General features: G+C 31.7%; 1 protein-coding gene across 1 annotated transcript in view; it reads left to right on the top strand.

Annotated features, from left to right (window-relative positions):
* Positions 1-21286, top strand: part of LOC114346273 (acetylcholine receptor subunit alpha-like) — a 1182789-nt gene that overhangs the window by 1132490 nt on the left and 29013 nt on the right. The window contains exon 11 of the mRNA XM_050646983.1: positions 7372-7615. Within this exon, the coding sequence (XP_050502940.1) occupies positions 7372-7615 (244 nt within the window). The remainder of the gene's footprint in view (positions 1-7371; positions 7616-21286) is intronic.

Genomic DNA, 21286 nt, shown 5'->3' with positions numbered 1-21286 from the left:
GTATTTGGTCTGTCTCCATATTCGGGTATACAGTTCATACTCAAATTTCAATAAAGCCCTTATGACTATTTCTGCTGTTTCACTGGATGTTCAATATTGTTTTAATCGATTCTATAGTATAACGTGAAATTAAAAACATGTGTTTGATGTAAAAGCATTGCAAATAATGAGATTCAATAAAAATTTGCATATTATAAATTACTAAATTCCAAGGTATATTTATTTTATAAGAGAAGCAAAATATAAATATAAAAAAAACACATGAGGAGAAGAGAAAATAATATTTTGTATAAAATACAAGAGCAACGATGCACTATCATGAACAGTACATGTCGAGACAAAAGAAGCATTAAAAAAGTAATTTCGAAGCAAAAAGGGATTTTTTATGATTCGTTTAAAAATTGTTCAGTTTCTTTTGGTTTAAAAACTTGAACAAGTAGGCTATTGGTTATGTATTTTAGAAAGGAACTATAACGTTAACGGGGTTTTATTGTTTCATATAGTCAATGGGCCTCTAAATATGAAAAACCCGCGGTGTGCTACCATTTAAAGGGATGCGTTTTTGAGAAAGGGGTGAATTAGTCCCTAGGCACAGGGCGAATTAGGGTGAGTTCTATGCACTTTTGGTACAAACACGTCTACAGGAAAATTGTTCCAGGTTAAATTTGCTATCGAAACATCACATTTTAAAGTCAGATATATTTTTGTTTACAAAAATATATTCAAAAGAAAAGCAAGAAAAAAACACGAAAGATAGCAATTTTGTTTTTTGCCCCATAACTATTTTCCACCGGGATATAGGTATAGGCATTGCTTCACGGAAGAAAAGCTTCCGTCCTTCCTCTTTAAAATGGCGTGTAGCAGAAGTCTCTATGATTTTTAATATCCAAAATATGATTTTTCAAATTTTGCCACTCACTTGTGACTTCTCAAACATTGTGCTGTAACTTTTTTCTATGTACATTTGGGTATATGAAATGTTACATTTAATAGAAAGAAAAGTCAATTACTTTTAAAATGGTCTATTGTAGGAGGCTGTATGACTATTTTTAAGCAAGATATGGTTGTATAAATTTTATACTTTTAATGATTTTTCATATATTCTACGATTATTTTTAAATTTCTCATTATAACTTTTTTTATTGTTATTTAGGTATATACATTGTACAATAAAAAACAAAGCTCATTTTTTGTACTTTAAAATGGTGTATTGTAAACAATTCTAGGACTATTTTTAAACAAGATATGCTTTTTCAAAATGTGACATATTATACACATGCAATAGGTCCCACTAAGTTGGAACCATATGGAAAACTTTTTTATTACTAACTTTACGAAAAAAAATTATTCCTTATGAAATGCTTTGCATAGTCTAAAACCTGCAATCATCAGATATAAAATTTTATCAATAGTGTACGATGTATGTCAAAAAATATGAGTTTCGCTCAAAAGTAAAGTAGGTATTTCACAATATCGAAAAGTGTTATTAAGAAAAGAGATTTGGAATTAAAAGTTGTGTTATAGTATGCAATTATATTCTTTTAATTGAAAAAAATTTAAAAAATTAAAAATTTTTCTCAAATTAAGGATACTCTTGGATATCCTACGGATATCTTGTTTAAAAATAGTCCTAAATTTTTTTGCAATACACCGTTTTAAAGTAAAGAAAATAAGCTTTTTTATTGCACAATGCATATACCTAAATGTGCAAGAAGAAAAGCCATAATGAGAATTTAAAAAATAATTATTAAAAATATCAAAAATAATTAAAAGTATAAAACCTTGAAAAATCATAAGTTGCTTAAAAAGAGCCGTATATCCTTATACAATAGACCATTTTAAAGGTAATTAACTTCTCTTTCTACAAAATTTACCATTGTATATACCTAGAAATGCGTAGAAAAAAGTTACAGAACAATGTTTGCGAAATAATGGGGAAAATGGCCCAAAAATGATGTGAGCGGAGAACTTTGAAAAATTCTGTTTCGGAAACTATAAATCCTAGAGACTTTTACCAGACTTTATTTTGAAGACGAAGGATGGAAGTTATTTTATACCTATATCCCTGTGGAAAAAATTATGGGGCAAAAAACAAAATTGCTTTCTTCCATGTTTTTTTCTTGCTTTTCTTTTGAATATATTTTTGTAAAAAAAACTATTTATAAATTTAGAAGGTTCGATAGTAAATTTAACCTGCAACAATTTTCCTGAGGACGTGTTTCTACCAAAAGTGCATAGAACTCACTCTAATTCACCCTGTGCTAGGTACTAATTCACCCCTTTCTCAAAAACGCACCTATTTAAATGGTAGCACTCAGCGGTTTTTTCAAATTTAGAGATCCATTTACCATATGAGACAATAAAATCCCGTTAACGTTGTAGTTCCTTTTAGCTCTCTTATTTTGGACATAATCAATAGCCTAAAGTTTTCCCAATGTTAATTATGTGTATGATAACCTTGATTAAATTTTTTAAACGAAAAACTGAAACTTCATTGGCAAATTGCCCCAATTCCATCTGTTAAGAGGCTACATCAGCGCGTCATCAATATTTTTTTTTTCGAAAGTTCTTGCGAACTTTCAACAGTACGGCAGCATGCGTCGGCAGTACGACAGTGACAGTGACACTATCTATCAAAAACGAAAGCACAATATTGTGGCAGGGGACCCCAAGCAGGGAATTTTTGCAGTTACTCTAGCGCGTCAGAAAATCACATGGGGAGACACCTTGTACCCTGTAAATGTACCCCTACCATATATGGACTCTTAATAGAGGGGCGTACGCTGGGGACTGTCCGTAAAAAATCTATCCTTAAAAATATTCAAAATTGTCAGATTAAGGGTGTATAACAAAAGGGTGTATAACAAAAGGGTGTATATTTAAAAAATCTGACGATTTGAGGGGGGCGTAAGGAAATGGGAGACTCACAAAGTTTCACAAAAAAGTATCTTTAAAATCTTAAATAGGAGCCCCCATTTTTGATTGCAGATTTGGTTTTCTTACATAAAATAAGTAACTTTTATTCCTGACATGTTTTCGAAATATGTATAGTTGGTGCTATAATCGAAAAAAAAACGATTTTTGGAAATGAAAACCCCCACTTAAATGGAAAACTTTTTTGGTTTTAGGACCTACTCTTCACAACCCAAGGGGTCCCCATAACGCTTTAGTAACTGCAAATTTAGGATCCTTGTCTCCCCTACTATTATAATTGTAGTTTGTAGTGCGTCAGATTCGTGCAAATATTATAAGAATTGTGCATTTAATGATAGAAGCACATAATTTGGACCACATATACTACACATATAAAGGTTCAAGTTTAGATACGAGGCCATCTCAGATCTTGCCTTTTACAAAAATGGCGAGCATTCAAAATGGCGACTATACATATGTGACTAATAGCACGATAACTTTTAAACGAAAAGACCGACATCAACCAAATTTGGTATATGGGTTCTTTTTTTTATGTATAAGATCGAGCTCCTGAACCGGAAGAATCGGTTTACGAAAAGTTGTGTTTTTCCTGATTTTTTATGTAAAAATATGTTGTTCTTTTTCACATCTTTCCCCCTGTATATATAAATTTTTCAAAAAGGTAGCACCGGTAATGAAAAGAGCATAAAAATATGCTTTGGGAAATATTTCTAACTTTTTAGTTATGTTAATTACCATGTAATAAATGCAGAACTTACCTTCAAATGTACCTATGTGCGGCAGATTCGTGCAAATATTATAAAAATTATCGTGCATTTAATGGTAGAAGCATATAATTTGAACCACATATACTACACATATAAACGTTCAAATTTAGATAAGAGGCCATCTCAGATTTTGCCTTTTACAAAAAAGGCGGGCATTCAAAATGGCGACTATACATATGTGACTGATAGCACGATAACTTTTTAACGAAAAGTCTGATTTCAACCAAATTTGGGATATGGGTTCTTTTTTTATGTATAAGATCGAGCTCTTGATCCATAAGAGTCGGTTTACCAGAAGTTGTGTTTTTCTGATATTTTTGTAAAAATGTGTTGTTTATTTTTTCAATTCTTTCACCCTGTATATATTAACTTTTCAAAAAGGTAATATCGGCGTTAGAAAGAGCGTAAAAATATTTTTTAGGAAATGTTTTGAACTCTTTAGTTATATTAATTACCATTTAATAAAAATTCATAACGTATCTTCACATCATGTAGCTATGTATGGCAGATTCGTGCAAATAATAATATAAGAGTTATTGTGCATTTAATGGTAGAAGCATATAATTTGAACAACACATACTACAGATACAAAGATTCAAATTTAGATATGAGTCCATCTCAGATTTTGTCTTTTACAAAAATGGCGGGCATTCAAAATGAATCTGTCGCCCATAGGTACATGTGAACATACGTAATGCATTTATTAAATGGTAATTAACATAACTAAAAAGTTCAAAATATTTCCTAAAAGAACTTTTTACACTCTTTTTAATGGCGGTATTATCTTTTTGAAAAATTTATATATACAGGGTGAAATATTTGAAAAGGAAACAACATATTTTTACATAAATAAAACAGTAAAAACACAACTTCTGGTAAACTGATTCTTCGGATTCAAGACCTTGATCTTACTCATCAAAAAAGAACTTATATACCAAATTTGGTTAAAATATGACGTCTGGTTCAAAAGTTATGGTGCTATTAGTCACATATGTATAGTTGCCATTTTGAATGCCCGCCATTTGTCTAAAAGAAACAAAAACTGAGATGGCCTTATATCTAGATTTGAAGCTTTATATGTGTAGTATATGTGGTCCAAATAATATGCTTCTACCATTAAATGCACAATAATTCTTATAATATTTGCACGAATCTGCCTCACATAGGTACATGTCAAGATACGTTATACATTTATTTATTTTATTTATTTAATCAGTTAAGCCCATTCGTACCTTTCGGTGTTGGGCTGTTTACAACTAGTTCAATATCTACATTTCAATACATTTTAATAATTATACAAAACTTTTATTTTAACAATACAATTTTAATAAATATAAATTACTTATTTGACCCATTTTTCTGTCCATATGTTTTAATCTTGTGGTGCTTCTTTGATACTTCTTTTCCATGCTGTTCTATTTTGAGCCAATTGTTTTGCCATACTCCATTGCAGTCCTCTCTTCTCTGCTTCTTATCTAACTTGTTCTTCCCATCTCATTCTTGGGCGACCTACTTTATTTTTTCCTTGTACTCTGACTTCATATACTTTTTTCGTTATTCTTGTGTCGTTTAGTCTGTGGATGTGGCCTAACCATCCTAACTGTCGTTCCCCTATAATTGTCTCTATGGGTTTTATCTGTAGAGCTTGAGTTATTGTGTCGTTTCTTATTTTGTCTCTTCGTGTGACCCCTTCTATTTTTCTCAAGAATCTCATCTCTGTAGCTTTGATTTTTTTTTTGTTGTTCTTTGTTAGCGTCCACGACTCACTCCCGTAGACGATTGATGGTCGAACCACTTTTTGGTACACTTGTGTTTTGACTTCTTTGGGTACCTCTTTCTTTCCAAAGAACGTATTTCTTAATGTATTATAAATTGTCCCTGCTTTTCCTATTTTATTGTTTATTTCTTTGTCTATTTTACCATCTTCTTCAATAATTGTACCTAAGTAGTTGTAGCTGTTTACTTGTTCCAAAACTTGTCCTTCTACCTTAATTTTTATCACTTTTTTTGTAGTTGCCATAACCATTGTTTTACTTTTATCTGTGTTTATTTCCATGTTCATTTTTCTTAGTTCTTTTATATAGGTGTTTATTATTTGTTGCAGTTTCTCTTCCGTGTCAGCTAACAATACCATATCATCTGCAAATAGTAATTCTTGTATTTGTACATTGTTCATTTTCCATTTTCCCAATATCATGTCTTTAGATTTCTCCTTGCATTGCTTTATTGCGTCATCTAGTACCATTGAGAGAAGTAATGGACTTAGTACACAGCCTTGTTTTAGTCCTATCTTTGCCTGGAATTCATCAGATTCTTGATTGTGAGTCCTTATTTTTATTTTATTATTTTTATATAAGGCTTTAATTATTTCTATCATATCCTTTTCTACTCCATTTTTCTTTAAACATTTCCATATATCTTCCCTTCTTATTCTATCAAAAGCTTTTTTCAGATCAATAAAGCATATGTGTATCTCTTTGCCTTTCATCAATAGTTTTTCTCCTATTTGTCTCAATATGAATATCAGATCTTGGGTACTCCTTCCTTTTCTGGAGCCATGCTGGGATTCTTCTAGTTTTATTTCTAGTTTTTCCCTTAGCCTTTTTTCAATTATTCTATTGAATATTTTGGCAGGAACGCTTGTCAATGTAATACCCCTATAATTTTCGCATATTATTTCGCATACCCCTATAATACCCTTATACATTTATTAAATGGTAATTAACAGAACTAAAAAGTTCAAAATATTTCCTAAAAAATATTTTTACGCTCTTTTCAATGGCGGTATTAACTTTTTGAAAAATTAATACATACAGGGTGAAAGAATTGAAAAAAAACAACATATTTTTACATTAAAACCAGTAAAAACACAACTTCTGGTAAATCGATTCTTCCGGTTCAAGACCTCCATCTTTTACATCAAAAAATGAACCTATATACCAAATTTGAATGAAATCTGACCTCTCGTTCAAAAGTTATCGTGCTATTAGTCACATATGTATAGTTGCCATTTTGAATGCCCGCCATTTTTGTAAAAGGCAAAATCTGAGATGGCCTCTTATCTAAATTTGAACCTTTATATGTGTGGTATATGTGGTCCAAAATATACACTTCTATCATTAAATGCACAATTGTTTCGCATATCGGCTGCACTATTGTGAACAATAATTATTATACTCATAGGCGCTATAAATGTTGCCAAGTCAGTCAAGTTCGATTTGCTGTTATAGATAACAGATTTTTAGTGATTATCCCAATGTGACACAAAATCTAGGCATGGGGTAAAAAGTATATTTAAAGAAAGTGTATTTTTTTGTTCTTCTTAATGGAGGTATAGACTTTTTTTTTAAATATTTTATTTAATTTTTAATTTGGAGTAATTAACTAATGGAGTAATTTCCACATATTAACATATTTCTCAAATTAGGCTCTTTATCACCATTCTTTACCACACAAAGCTCCGTGGCAACTAAAGTTGCCTCTCATTTTGACAACCTTTTGACAGACCTTGATTTTTTACATTGTTTAGTAAATATATAACACTCTTTGTAATAAAATCGATAAAACAATTTACAACGTTCAAGCTTTTTTAGTTCTGAGCATTAATGGGTTAAATAATAGTTTATATTTTTCTACTTATTATATATTATTCTCATTATTTTATCTTCAGGGAATTGGAGGCAGGAGCTCTACGGTCCTGTAGCATCCACGGTACAACTCCACCTCCGAGTATGGGGTTCCATTTAGGGGAACACATTTTAGATTCGAAAGGTATTGAACATATAGAAGAACATCTCAACGACGTTCTAATGAAGGAGTGCCATCCGTGGCACCACTGCCCCGAAGTCCATAAAGCCATAGATGGTGTTAGATTCATCGCAGATCATACCAGGAGAGAAGAGGACTCCACAAAGGTTTGTATTATTTTAGCAATTATGTTTTTGTAACAGGGGCGTAACAGAGGCCTCCGCAGCATGAAGCTTGCGGGGGGCCCCAATATGTCAGGGGCCCCTTTTGTCCCCTAATATATTGTAAAAATGTGTTATTGTTATAATATTATTTTGCGCATACACACGCAACGTTTTTTAAGCAATGTAGTATTGAAAATGAAGTTGCCCATCAGATAGATACAATGTGTATGTATTGTATGTATTAATAAAATTGTAGATATATTCGCTGATAGTAGTGTACGAAGAAAGTTGTTCATCTCATAGAATAATACTATGTAAAAATGTAGTCGTTTATTAATTTTCTTTCTATTTTATTCTATACGAATAAAGACGAAAAATGTAAGTTGTCATAAACAGTGCATGAATACACTAATAGCCCAGTAAATGAGCGTTTTGGAGTGTAATTATCAGCGTCACGACGCCGACGTATTTGCTTGGCAATTTGGATTTCGATTCTACTTATCATCCACTTCAAAGATGGAGTTGTACCGTTGTTTGCTTTACTTGGGGGGTGAAAGTTACCCCTTCTCGGGGGTGAAAAATATATGTTTAAAATAAGTCCGGAAATGGATAAATTGACTTATTATAAGCAACTTTTGTTCTATAGAGCTTCTTTAGTCAATACTGTTCAGGTGACTTGCGAGTCAACATGTTTATTTTTCAAAAAAAAAATCACGTATTCAGGTTTTCGAAAAATTATCGAAAAAATATTTTTAGCAAAAATGTAGCTTATAAAAAAAATGGTGAACCTATTCTCCTATTCATTAAGTCTATCGACACAGTAAGTAAAAGGAAAGTTGTAGCTCATGAAAAATTGTTCTTATTCGTTCAATTTCAAATCGAATATTTCAACGTGAAATAACCAGCAAACGAAGCAATTTTCGGGGAAAACTCATTAAAACTTTTTTTAATGTTTAAAAAGGAGCTTTATTTTTATTTTTTATATCTTTTTTATAACATTCAATAGCAAGCTTCTAGCATCAAAACTATGCAAACTACGCTCAAAATAAAGTTGTCCCCTTTTTTGCTAAAAAAACGTGAAAATGTCCCCCTAAGTTGGATCGGTTCGAAGTTATTATTTTTGAAAAAAAATTGGTTTTATAGTAAAAAAAGTTTTTTTATTTTAGAAAAATGCCATTTTTTCAAATTACCTAACTTAAAAAGTATTAGCAAGGGCGGATCCAGAGAGCCCCCTCGAGAATTTAAAATAATATAAAATAATTTTAAATATTTGCAGTTCAAATGTGTTTAGTTTCAAACACATATCCCGCTTACTACGAGAAAAATGTTTATAGTTTTGTGTTGAACGGTAGTAAAGGTTGTGCTGAACGAGGTAAAATGTGAGGTAACCTAAGCTATGCATGTACCATAAAAAAAGTTCATGACCCCCCGAAAATCGGTTTTGGAGTATTAATGATACGAAAAATCTTAAAGAGTAAAGAAATGTAGGTTTTGCTTTTACAAATATTTTGGTTTTTTTTTTTGTTTTTCTGTAAGACAAAAATTGGTTAAGACATGGCTGTTCAAAACTTGCATACACTCGTAATTAGTGACTCGTTAGAGCCCTTTCAAATAAAACCCATTTAAAAATAAGCGCTTTGAACCGGTGAAACTTACAGGTCATATAAAAAAAAGTTAAGTAATTTGTAAAGCGGTAATGATTAGTTTCATTTGGGGTGCTAAATAAGGGGAGATTTTCAAATTCTTTTTTACCAAAAAAGGCTTTAACTGTATTTTGAGCGTAACTCGCTTATTTTTGAAAAATTTGTTATTTACAAAAAACCGCCTGAAAACGTGGTTTTTTTGTTGAACAACAATGTTGAATATTTTCACTGGTAAATAACTCGAAGTGGTGACATTGAAAATTACACGGTATCGCCGTATTTCACGTTCATGGACTGAGAGCTATAACACATATAAGTTTATGTTACACATGTCGCATTTAGTAATATTTTTTAAAGGGGCCCCATTTCCTATTCTGCGGGGGGGGGGCTCGACAGATTCTGTTACGCCACTGTTTTGTAAAGTAATAGTAGATTATACCACGAGTCAATAATGATGGCTATTATTCCCGAGGAATATTTACGAACCGAGCCGCGTTAGCGGCGAGGGAGTAACATTCCGAGGGAATGAGAGCCATTATTGCGAGTAGTATACTCTACTTTATCTACGACAAATTAATTCATTTAAGATTTTTAATGAACAACTTTATTTGTTAAAAACATTAAAATTAGTAATAGTACAATTAATAAACTGAATTGGTTGAGACTTTAGTAGAGTTTTTAATACAAATATTTGGGATCTATTATTATACGTTTTATTATAAATGGATTTCGATGTTTCAGGTATTAAGGTAGATGCTGTTGCTGTAGCTAGTTCTACAATTTCTGGTGGTGTACAATTAAAAGATTCTTCATTTTCGTCCATCTCAACACAAACTGTCAAATATACTATTCGTTTGACAGTGACACTTTTTGAGATTGATTATTTTGTTTCCGTGGTGAATTTTGTGATTGTTGTGCCATAGGGATTAATAGCTATTAATCCCGCATTATTAATCCCTAAGGGATTATTATATGGCATTATATTGCAAACACCACAAGTATAATACATATATTATGTATCAGTCGTAGATAATAAATATTTAATAGGGAATATTTCATTTTACAACTAACGTTGGAGCTAATTGTTTTGGCTTCGACTAGCTCTGTCTCTGAGATAGGTAGGTACATCTAGTCTTAATTGCAAAAGTGTAAAACGAATTTTGGAAGGGACAAATAAAAATTTGAAATTGACATTTATGGTTTGTTTCTTAGCAGATATCGCTACGATATCCGTGACATTTCCTTCATTGCAATCTGGGACTGCACGCGTCGAGGTATTTGGTTGAATCGGAGAGAAGAGGATATGGGACTACTGATGATGGGGCAAAAAAGCCCCGAAACCGGTATAGACTCTTCCTGCACTCCCCGATTGAACTAGACTACAATGCTGCTGCATTTTCAGATTGCAACGAAATTGAAAATATTTATACATTTTTAGAAACCTTCTCGTTGGAACTTTACTATGCTGAGCACATGGGACGTGAATTATTTAAAATTCCCTCATCTTTATGTTCTTCTCGGCACCCGTATGGCTTATAATTTTTGAAAGCCGCGGAGGTAGTAACCAGAAAGATTTCCATCTGTTGTCAATCTAGTGGTAAGTGGTATGGAGAACGATATTTATCATTCATGCAGTTTTCAGGATATCTTGTTGATGGCGTCAGATGCTGGTTGGATAGACTGTATCTGAATAAATAGACTTCATGTTGGTGGAGATGCCGGGAATCGAAGTCGTTGTAGTTTTTAAAGCTATTGAATTTTACATGGTAGCTGCTATGCTGCAGCAGTTTTTATCCCACTTGTAGTGCATAACTAGACTCAGGAAGTTCCACTCAAGGTGAAACAAGAAAAATTGAATAAGATCAAAAAGCTAAATCGAGAAACCTTCTGTTATCGTTCAAACAGCATAAGTTTGAACATTTTCTCGCGAGGTTGAACCAAGATTACGGGTAGGTAATTACAATTTTTAGAAAATACTAAATACATATAAAATGGAAAAGTGGAAAGGGTTAAATGAATATAATTATTACTAAAATAAATTAGTTGAAATGATTTAAATAAAGATTCTACATTCCAGATACCCACTTATTGATTAGTTGGAAATAAAAACGTGTCTTTGAGATTTTAACGTTTATAGCGTTACAAAATTTATCTAATACTATCGCTATATACAGACTGAGTTTGTAATTTGGAATAAATTAAATAGCTCAAATACTAATTGTTTTTTTGAAAAATGCTTAGACCTGTCGATAAGTATTTCAAATGGAAATTTTTTTCTTACAATAATAATGTGTACTAATTTAGAGATATGACGTCATCGTTGAGTTTCTTAAATGGCAACACTCTCATTTTGAAAGATATTTTGATAGGGTGTGTAAAGTTATACATAAATGCAAAATATCAAGTTTTCATTCCTTACCATTTACAAGATAATGAAAGATAACAAAGTTATGTCTGTAATTTGGAATAAATTCGTTTTGGGGTGTCCCAATTTAGAGATATGACGTCATCTTTGATTTTCTTAAATGGCAACACTGTCATTTTGGTAGCTATTTTGATAGGGTGTGTAAAGTTATACATAACTGCAAAATATCAAATTTTTATTCCCTACCATTTACAAGATAATAACAATAACATTAAATCTCTAAATTAGGACACCCTGTATACATTATTATTGCATGTAAAAAATTTCGACTTGAAATACTAATCGACAAGTCTGAGCATTTTTCAAAAAAAAAAACAATTAGTATTTGAACTACAGTAGAGCGTCGATTATCCGAACGTCGATCAACCGAACGACCGGTTATCCGAACTGTCGACTCTCGCGGCTCGCGCCCCGCACTCGAGTACCGAGCAAGCGTTAGTAATTAACGCTTAAAATATCTTCAATTTTCTTCAATATTGTATCCAAAAATATGTTGTTGCAAAGACTGCACTTTTTTGTTTAATTGCTATTTGTCATTATCAAGGTATAAACAAATAAATATAGTTATATAAACAGGGCCGCCGAGAGGGCGGTACAGCCGGTACATTTTACCGGGGCCCGGAGATGTAAGGGGCCCGGCGTCGACCAGACCAAAGACGTAATTTTTCCCGTTTTTCTTTAGTCCATAATGCGTTTGATTAATACTCGGCTATATTTAATATTATGATTTGGTTTAAAATTTTAACAGCAATAAATCACAGGATTCAAGTACTACAGTGCAGTCAGATAAAACTATGGTATGGATATGGAGATTAAAAATATATCAGGGCTTCTAGAAGATTTACAAAAAGTCAGAAGGATCTATGTTGAATAATCTAAATTATTTACCAGCAATTATGGAATAAATCCAGTATTTCATCAAATAAAGAAAAACGGCGCAAAAGGCCTGTGCGATTTTTGATGATTTGCCTGGGCCTAGTAGTATTGCGACTGATAATTTTAAGCCCGACGCAATATTTCGCTGGGAAATATTTAATATTGTCATATAATAAGCAATTTAACCAGAAGATTTAATGCGGAAAATAAAATTCATTCGCTATTTAAAATTTTATGGATATTCCGAGATGAAGATTTATGAATATTAAAAAAAAATTATATAATATACAGAGTTGGGATAAAGTATGGAACCAAGCAAATATCTTTGAAACGAAAAGAACAATATTTATGAAACTTTGCATGCAAGTAGTGACGCAAAAGGCATCTGATGCCATATTTTTTGTTACTACTCCACTCCCGGTTTCACCGGAAATACCCTTAACTTATTTACTTTAAATGGAACACCCTGTATATTTTTGCAGATTTTAAAAGAACGTGTTATTTTTAATTCATACATACCAAGTTTGGAAGAAAAAACTATTAAAACAAGAAATAAATCTCTTTACAATTTAAAAATAGGTTAATTTATTTACGTTAGACCAATGATATTAAAAATAAAAAAAAAATTTCAAATGTTGAAAATGTTTGCTGTTCACCTCCTGACAACGTGCAAGCCTATAAATAAATTCGTGAGTCACTTTTTGCAAGATTCCTACACGTATTAGTTCACATTCATCAATTATTCTTTGTCTCAAATCCTGCAAGCATGTTGGTCGCCTAACGTAAACACGTGATTTTACATAACCCCAAGAAAAAAAATCTAACGGGTTGAGGTCCGGAGAATGAGCGGGCCACTCTATGAATCCTCTACGTCCAATCCATCTATTTGGAAAATTCACTTCCAAAAAATGAAAATTCACCATAACCGATTATCATTAATATTTCAATACAAATTTTTTCACTTAAATGAACCATTTTTAATACAACTTATTTCTGCCAATCAGTTCAGTAACAGTTTTATCTACTATACTAAATTCAAGTAAGTCATGCAGTACATGTAAACAACAATTTTAGTCTACAGTATAGATGGTATGTACTCGTTTATTTCCTACTACGTTGTATTAATACAAAAAATTATCTAAAGACACTTTTTAAAAAAAATTTTTCTATCAAATTTGGTATTTATGAATTAAAAATAACAAGTCCTTTTAAAATTCGCAAGAATACACAGGGTGTCCCATTTAAATAAAATAAGTTAAGGTTATTTCCGGTGAAACCGGAAGTGGAGTAGTAACAAAATATATGGCAACAGAAGCCTTTTGCGTCACTATACTTGCAAGCAAAGTTTCATAAATATTGTTCTTTTCGTTTTAAAGATATTTTCTTGGTTCCATACTTTATCCCAACCCAGTATATGCATTGAGCGAGTTTTATAAAGAAGACATCAATGAAGAATTGATAGATGAAATTTTTCATTTGAGAGCGATATACACGGATAATATTGGTGAATCTCAACTTTCACCAATAAATTTGCTTAATAAAATTTAACATCTCAAATTTGAATCGTTATTGCGTTAAGAATATTTTGCACATTACCGGTGACAGTCGCAGAAGCTCGTAAAGATCCTTTAGTTTTCTTTTTCGCATAAAAAATGCTATCAGGTAATGATAGCTAGAATGAAACAGAATCGGTTAGCTGCCTATCAACTTTGTGAATTGAGAATGATTTGGGAAAATCATGCGATTTTTCGAAAATTAGAGACATTTTTGCCAATCAGAAAACTTTAAAAACACCTGTATTTTAAATATTTTCACTATTATAAATATGTATAATCAAAACTTAATAAAATTTATATTTGAAACGTTTCTTATTATTTATTATTAATAATTTTATTTCTATAAAAATTAAACAATTTTTTTCGATTTTCACTTTTTGCCGGGGGCCCGCCCTTCACTTTTTACCGGGGCCCGCTCATCCCTCTCGGCGGCCCTGTATATAAATATGGCTTTTAGTCACTTGTAGATAAAAATAAATGACTATATCAATCTAGTTCGATTATCCGAACAAATCGGTTTTCCGAACACCCATGTCCCCCAATTAGTTCGGATAATCGACGCTGTACTGTATTAAGTTTAATTCCACATTACAGGCATAACTTTATTTTTTATTATCTTGTAAATGTTGAGAAATAAAAATTTGATATTTTGTAGTTATGTATAACTTTACACGACCTATCTAAATACCCATCAAAATAACAGTGTTGCCGTTTAAGAAAATTAACGATGACGTCATATCTCTAAATTGGGACACCGTGTATACATTATTATTGTATGTAAAAAATTTAAATTTGACATACTAATCGATAAGTCTGAGCATTTTTCAAAAAAATAATTAGTATTTGAACTATTGAATTAATTCCAAATTACAGACTCACACTGTATATGCAACGGATAGATGGCAATATGTCCTCACTTTGATGCAAATGATATTCAAATCAATCATTTAAGAAAGCACTTAAGGGTCAACCATAGAAGGTCTCTAAATTCTACTTAATCGTATCTACATAATATATACAGAAAAAACTCGATCTTCTGCAAGTACCTTTAACACTTAAAATTGAATATCTTAGCATATTTATTAATTTAAGCGTTACAATGTTTATTTACCTTTTTTAAACCGATATTACCATATCATTTTTATATAAAATGTAAAATAGGGTAAACGTGCTCCTAAAAAGGTTCTGAAACCTGTTTTCTTGTCGCATGTTTAAATTATACAGTGCGTCCATAAAGTAACGCATAAATTCATTATTAGCTAAATAAAATTGACACCTTAAACTGTCAATTCCTAATGTTGTATTTTATTTGTTGTAAGTAATTGTTTTTGTCTTTGGTTTTATATCATATTTACTGTATATTGACGATTTATCTAATTTTAGTAAATTGTAGTTGTTATTTGTTATTTGTTGTTGATATTATTTTTCTTTTGACTGTATGTAAGCTTAGTCCATAAAATTGTAAAAATTTTCAGAGACAATAAACCATATTTCTATTCTATTCTAAACAACATTATTATAAATTCCCAAACAGGTCGATTTTTATTTTTAAATTACGATTTTTTGGCATATGTATCTTACTAGTGACGTCATCCATCTGGGCGTGATGACGTAATTGATGATTTTTTTAATGAGAATAGGGGTCATGTGATAGCTCATTTAAAAGAGTATTCAATTCTCTATTCACTAGGGTGTCAAAAAAAATTTTAAATTAAATTAATTGACACAAAAAGAAGAATATATGTAATTTATTTAATTCTAAATACATTTAACTGCTATCAGAAAACAGAAAAAAATATTATTTGAAAAATAAACTTATTTTCGCCTAAATTAAATGTCCAAACTGCCAAGAGGCATGTGGGTGACAGCTTTAACATTGAATTTAAGTGAAAAACAATATTTATTTGTCAAATAAACATTTTTTCCTGTTTTCTGGCAACATTAGAACGTATTTTGAATTAAATAAATTACATACATTCTTCTTTTTGTCTCAATCAATTTAATTAGAAAAAAATTGAACACTCTGTATAAATAATTATATTAATGTTTATATTGCTAAATAGAGAATTGAACGCCCTTTCAAAAATAAGCTATTACATGGTCCCTATTCTCATTTAAAAAAAAATCATCGATTACGTCAAAAAATCTTAGTTTAAAAATAAAAATCGACCTGTTTCGGGAATGTCTAATAATGTTTTTGATTTAGCTAATAATGAATTTATGCGTTATTTTACGGACGCACTGTAATATTATTTTATATCTGATTAAACATCAATTGATTGCTTTGACTTTTCGCTTTCCAATCAGGAAATAGTGTTTAAAAAAAATTGAAATAAAACTAATGGAAGATCTTAACCTGTAAATTTTTATAATTTGCGGTGGTCTGTAATACAAATTTATTAACAGTTGACTTAATCGACCTTAACCTTATAGAAATTAGCCATATTTTGTGATACTATAGGAGAAGCACAAAAATGGAATTTAATGAAACATGAGATAATAAGATAAGAAAAGTAGTGATACAGGAGTTATAAATAATAGAAGATACCCTTGATCATTTCCAATTTCCGATAAGAGCTGCACAAGAAGAAAATATTGCTATATATGAACTTTTCTATTACGATGTAAAATTGCTATTACCTATTTTTGTTTTCTATGCTCTCTGTACGAGTCTACTTTTAATACTCTTTGTTAATAATGCTAAACTTTAAAATATCATCGGTATATCTATTTTTATTAATCGATTTAACTGTATAGAATATAGACAACCTTCTTAAGTTTTCAGAGAGTAAATCAATCATTTAATGTTAGAAATCGCCCCAATGTAGTTTTGTGACAATTTTCAAAAATCCTTTTACTTCGAAGCCAGTACAATATTTTATTGAAAGTGGAGATTATTTTTTGTACTCTATAAATCGGTTCTACAGTAAATGATCCGATGGAATTCTAGCAAAACTATACGTTTTCGAGGTGTTCTAACATTTTATAAGTTGTTGAAAGTTAACATTTGTTAGGAATTCTGTCACTATCAGGTTCAATATGTGAGAGTGCCGTATTTTTCTTCTTTTTTGTAATTGTTTCTTCTGGGAATATTCTGCTTTAACATTATCGTCCTGGGAATGAGAATTTGATTGATCGTATCTCTTCTATTATTTTATTGATTGTGGAAAAAGAATAATTTATTCAAATACCGTATTTTCACGATATAGGAGAGTTATTCTGTTAGTTTTCATTTTTTGAAAAAATATTTGTGGTAGGTACATACAATTAATTGTAGTTTATATAATATTTAACTTAAACATGTCACAACAAAAGAGTTTAAAAACTTTTCAATATTTTTTATCTACACTGCACGTCAGAGAAAACGGGTCACCCACAAAATTTTGAAAATTTTATATTTTTTTTAATTGTTTTATGTTAATTAAATTAAATGAATTATCGTTTGTACTGAGAAGTTAAACCGAGCCTTCAAAGAGAATAAACAAATTCACAAAACCTATTAAATCATAAAATTCTCAGAACTCATTATTTATGAGCCAATTAAGCTTCGCGAAATTGATGGTTTTGACAACTGTGTGAACTATTATAGTGTTATATAGAGTTTCCGAGATATCTTAGTGTTGGGCCGATGTCAGATTATGCGTTTTGACCGGATGCGTTTCCGCCTCATCCGGTCAAAACGCATAGTGTGACAGATCGGTCCGGTTGCGTTGGAAACGGATGCGGTGGAAACGCTCCGGTTCAATGGGATGATGACAACTCACGTCTTTAAATGAGGCTTGTTACACTATGCGTTCTTGCCGCATCTACCGGACATCGCCGCAACTACCTGAGGTGACACCCAAAGACCAGAAGACCGAAATGCGTCGACAACACAAGCATTCTTATGAAAGCAGTCAAACTGTGCGAATCAAAGGCAGCAGTAGTAATAATATAGTGAAAATGTTCGACACCGATAAATTTATTACTTTCATTCAGGAGAAGCCAGTACTTTGGGATAATAGTACAAAAGAATATAGTGACAAGAATGCAAAGCGTGGATAGAAGTTGGCTTAACCCATTAACGGCTGAGACAATAAACAGAGGAAAATTTGACAATTTATTTATTAGATTGGATTAAAAACACATAAATTAAGACTAATTTACAAACAAAAAGTATTCTTTTCTCATGAAAGGAAAAAACAGTTATCTTAAAACTTGTGCATTAATAATACCGAGAGGTCAAAAATATATATTCTCAGAAAACTTTCTATGAAAACAGGTATAATAAGTATTGAACTTTCAATGAAAACTAAATCACAAATTTTATTAAATCTTTACATAACCATCCGGGGCCATTGTCTTATCATATTGTCACTCATAAATCCCAGCAATTACTAAGATAATGAATTCCAAAATTCCAACCCTTTTATGAATCACGGTATTCAAGGTAGCCTGATTTGGATATTTTGATTATAGTCCTTTTGTTTTGAAAAATCCTTTATGAAATGAAATACCTACAGAAATTTACCAATAAAGATTATTAACAGAAAACTACATACATAGACACACTAGTAGAATTATTCACCGAAATTTACTATAGATAACGGGAAAATTCCGGAAGAATTGCTAATACTTTGGATCTGAAGTATGGAATGGCTTTGAACACAAAAAATCATGATTGTCAGTAAGAACAAAATTGAAGATTAAACAATTTAACTTAATTAAAAAACCATAGGAGAAAGTACCCAGATACAATTATTTGGGATGTGAGCTAAATGAACAGTGGCACCGCAGCCTTGAAATACAACGATACATTGAGATGACCAGAAGCCAAAAGCGCTTTCAATAAAATTAATTCAGTGCATATTATACAATGGAAAACTGTGTGTCGAAATTAGAACTAGAATATTGAGAGGTTACGATGTGGTGTTATCGAAGAATGTGGAAAATATCATGGACACAACACGTAACAAACAGGGAAACACTAACAAAGATGAAAAAAGAAAAAGAAATATTCAACACTATGAAGGAAATAAAAATGGGTTACTTTGGTCACATACTAAGACATGAAATTTCAAACAACTTTTCATAATATGTAATAGTTTTCAACTTTTTCAAACTTTTTTTCGTAAAATTAATAATAAAAAAGTTTCCCATATTTGTCTAACTTAAGTAGACACGATGTATATCGACTGATTTCTACGTACCTGAGTGTTACTGTCAATCTTTCCTCTACACTTATGGAGTTTCTAAGTTTAGTACATATTTTCTTTCGATATGTGAGGTTGTAAGATTTCCACCAACTCCCTAATTCCCTCCGTAAGATTTCCTCCGCTTCCAATACAGAAATTGCTAACAATTTATTTTTCAAAATGTTTCGAGACATCGTTACGCGCTTACAAACTGCATACTAAACGCATAGTGTGACAGGTCAGTCCGGTTGCGCTGGATACGGATGCGGTTCCACCGCATCCGGTCAGAACGCATAGTGTAACAGATCGGTCCGGTTGCGTTGGAAACGCATGCGTTTTTACCGCATCCGGTCAAAACGCATAATGTGACATCGACCTCCTTAAAGTAAATTGTTATGCTTAATAACGATGGAAAAATATCGAAAGTCTGTTCAGATTATTACATTGCTGGAAAATGGAGCAAACAAAGGGATGTGGCAGGACAATTGAATGTTAGTCGTCCAATTCTGCAGAGAACTTACCACCGATTTCTTGAGACTGGAGCTTATCAACGGCTACCCGGCACGGGTGCAAAATGGAAGATAACAGTCAGAGAAGATCGCGTTCTCACTATTGCTGCATTGCGAAACAGGACTCAAACTTCTAAAATGTTCCAAAGCCATATTCAGCAAGCCCAAGGACTAGTAATCAGCGTTTCTACTGTTCGACAAAGGCTAACAGAACAGGGTTTGATAGCTTGCAATACACCAACGAGGTCATTACTGCTGCTCACAATAGACGCAGACTTATATTTGCCCGTGAACATGTCAATTGGACAATAGACGATCTGGAAAAAGTATTGGTTATGGATGGGTAGGGGTCGCCAACTTCTTGAAAATTTCAAGATCTTGTCTTGATCTTGTCTTGATTTCAAGACAAGATCAATACAAGAGTAATTTTAGATTTCAAGACAAGACAAGAAATTTTATGTCAATACCAAGATTTCTTGTCAAGAAAACAAGACATCTTGAAATATCTTGACCAATATGAAAACTCTAAAACATATATTTTTTATTTGTGAAAAAGATAACATTATTTTGACATAACATAACGTATTTCAATTTATTGAACACTTTTTTTGCTAAATCGATTTAAAAAAATGTAAATTAAAAATAATAATTAATGATGCTTAGCTAATCCTGTTGAAAATTTTTTGCTCAATTAGAAATCCAATGAAATCAATTAATTTGTGGTCATCTGATTGAATACAACCAATAAAACCAACATTATACTGAAAACAGATCCCATGGGCTGTTTTCACTCAATCATGTAGCTATGGATACCTATATTTCGTTTCATTTCGATTTTGACATTTCAAATATTCAATATTTCAAAATGTCACGATTTGGTTGTAATACTGATGAGAATATTAATGAAATTATCGAATCAAATATACCAAAGAATACTGTTTACAGTAAAAAATTTGTATGGAAAGCGTTTATGGACTTTTGCAATGATAGAAAATATGAATTAGATAGAAATCGGACGGTGGAAGAATTGGCGTCGATTTTAAAGGATTGGGCTGTGAACATGAGAAGAAAAGATGGTACAGAGTTTAAAGAAGCTACTGTCAAAACCATGTGGAACCTAACAAGTAAGCTTTTACAAGAAAAGTATTATAAGGAAATGAAAGTTATTATTGACCCATTCAAAAGCGTTGTATTTCAACAAGCGCGAGCTGCCCGCGATTCTATACGACGAAAACTACAATCGGATCCCTGTAAAAGGAAACAAAGTTCAGAGGCATTGAGTGCAGTAGAAATAACAAAAATGATAAATTTGTGGAACGAAGACACCCCTGAAGGGCTACAATGGAAATTCTATCACATAACCGCCGTAGAATTAGCTTGGCGAGGTGGGGAAGCTGCTGCTTGTTTGATTGACTTTTTCGTATTGAAACAAATAACGATGGTTCTGTAACAAATCGAGTACAATATAACCCTGTATTCAGCAAGACTTGC

The sequence above is a fragment of the Diabrotica virgifera genome, chromosome 1, assembly GCF_917563875.1.
Source record: "Diabrotica virgifera virgifera chromosome 1, PGI_DIABVI_V3a".
Classification (NCBI taxonomy): domain Eukaryota; kingdom Metazoa; phylum Arthropoda; class Insecta; order Coleoptera; family Chrysomelidae; genus Diabrotica; species Diabrotica virgifera.
Note: the sequence above shows the minus strand (reverse complement) of the source record. Positions and strands in the feature narration are given on the sequence as shown.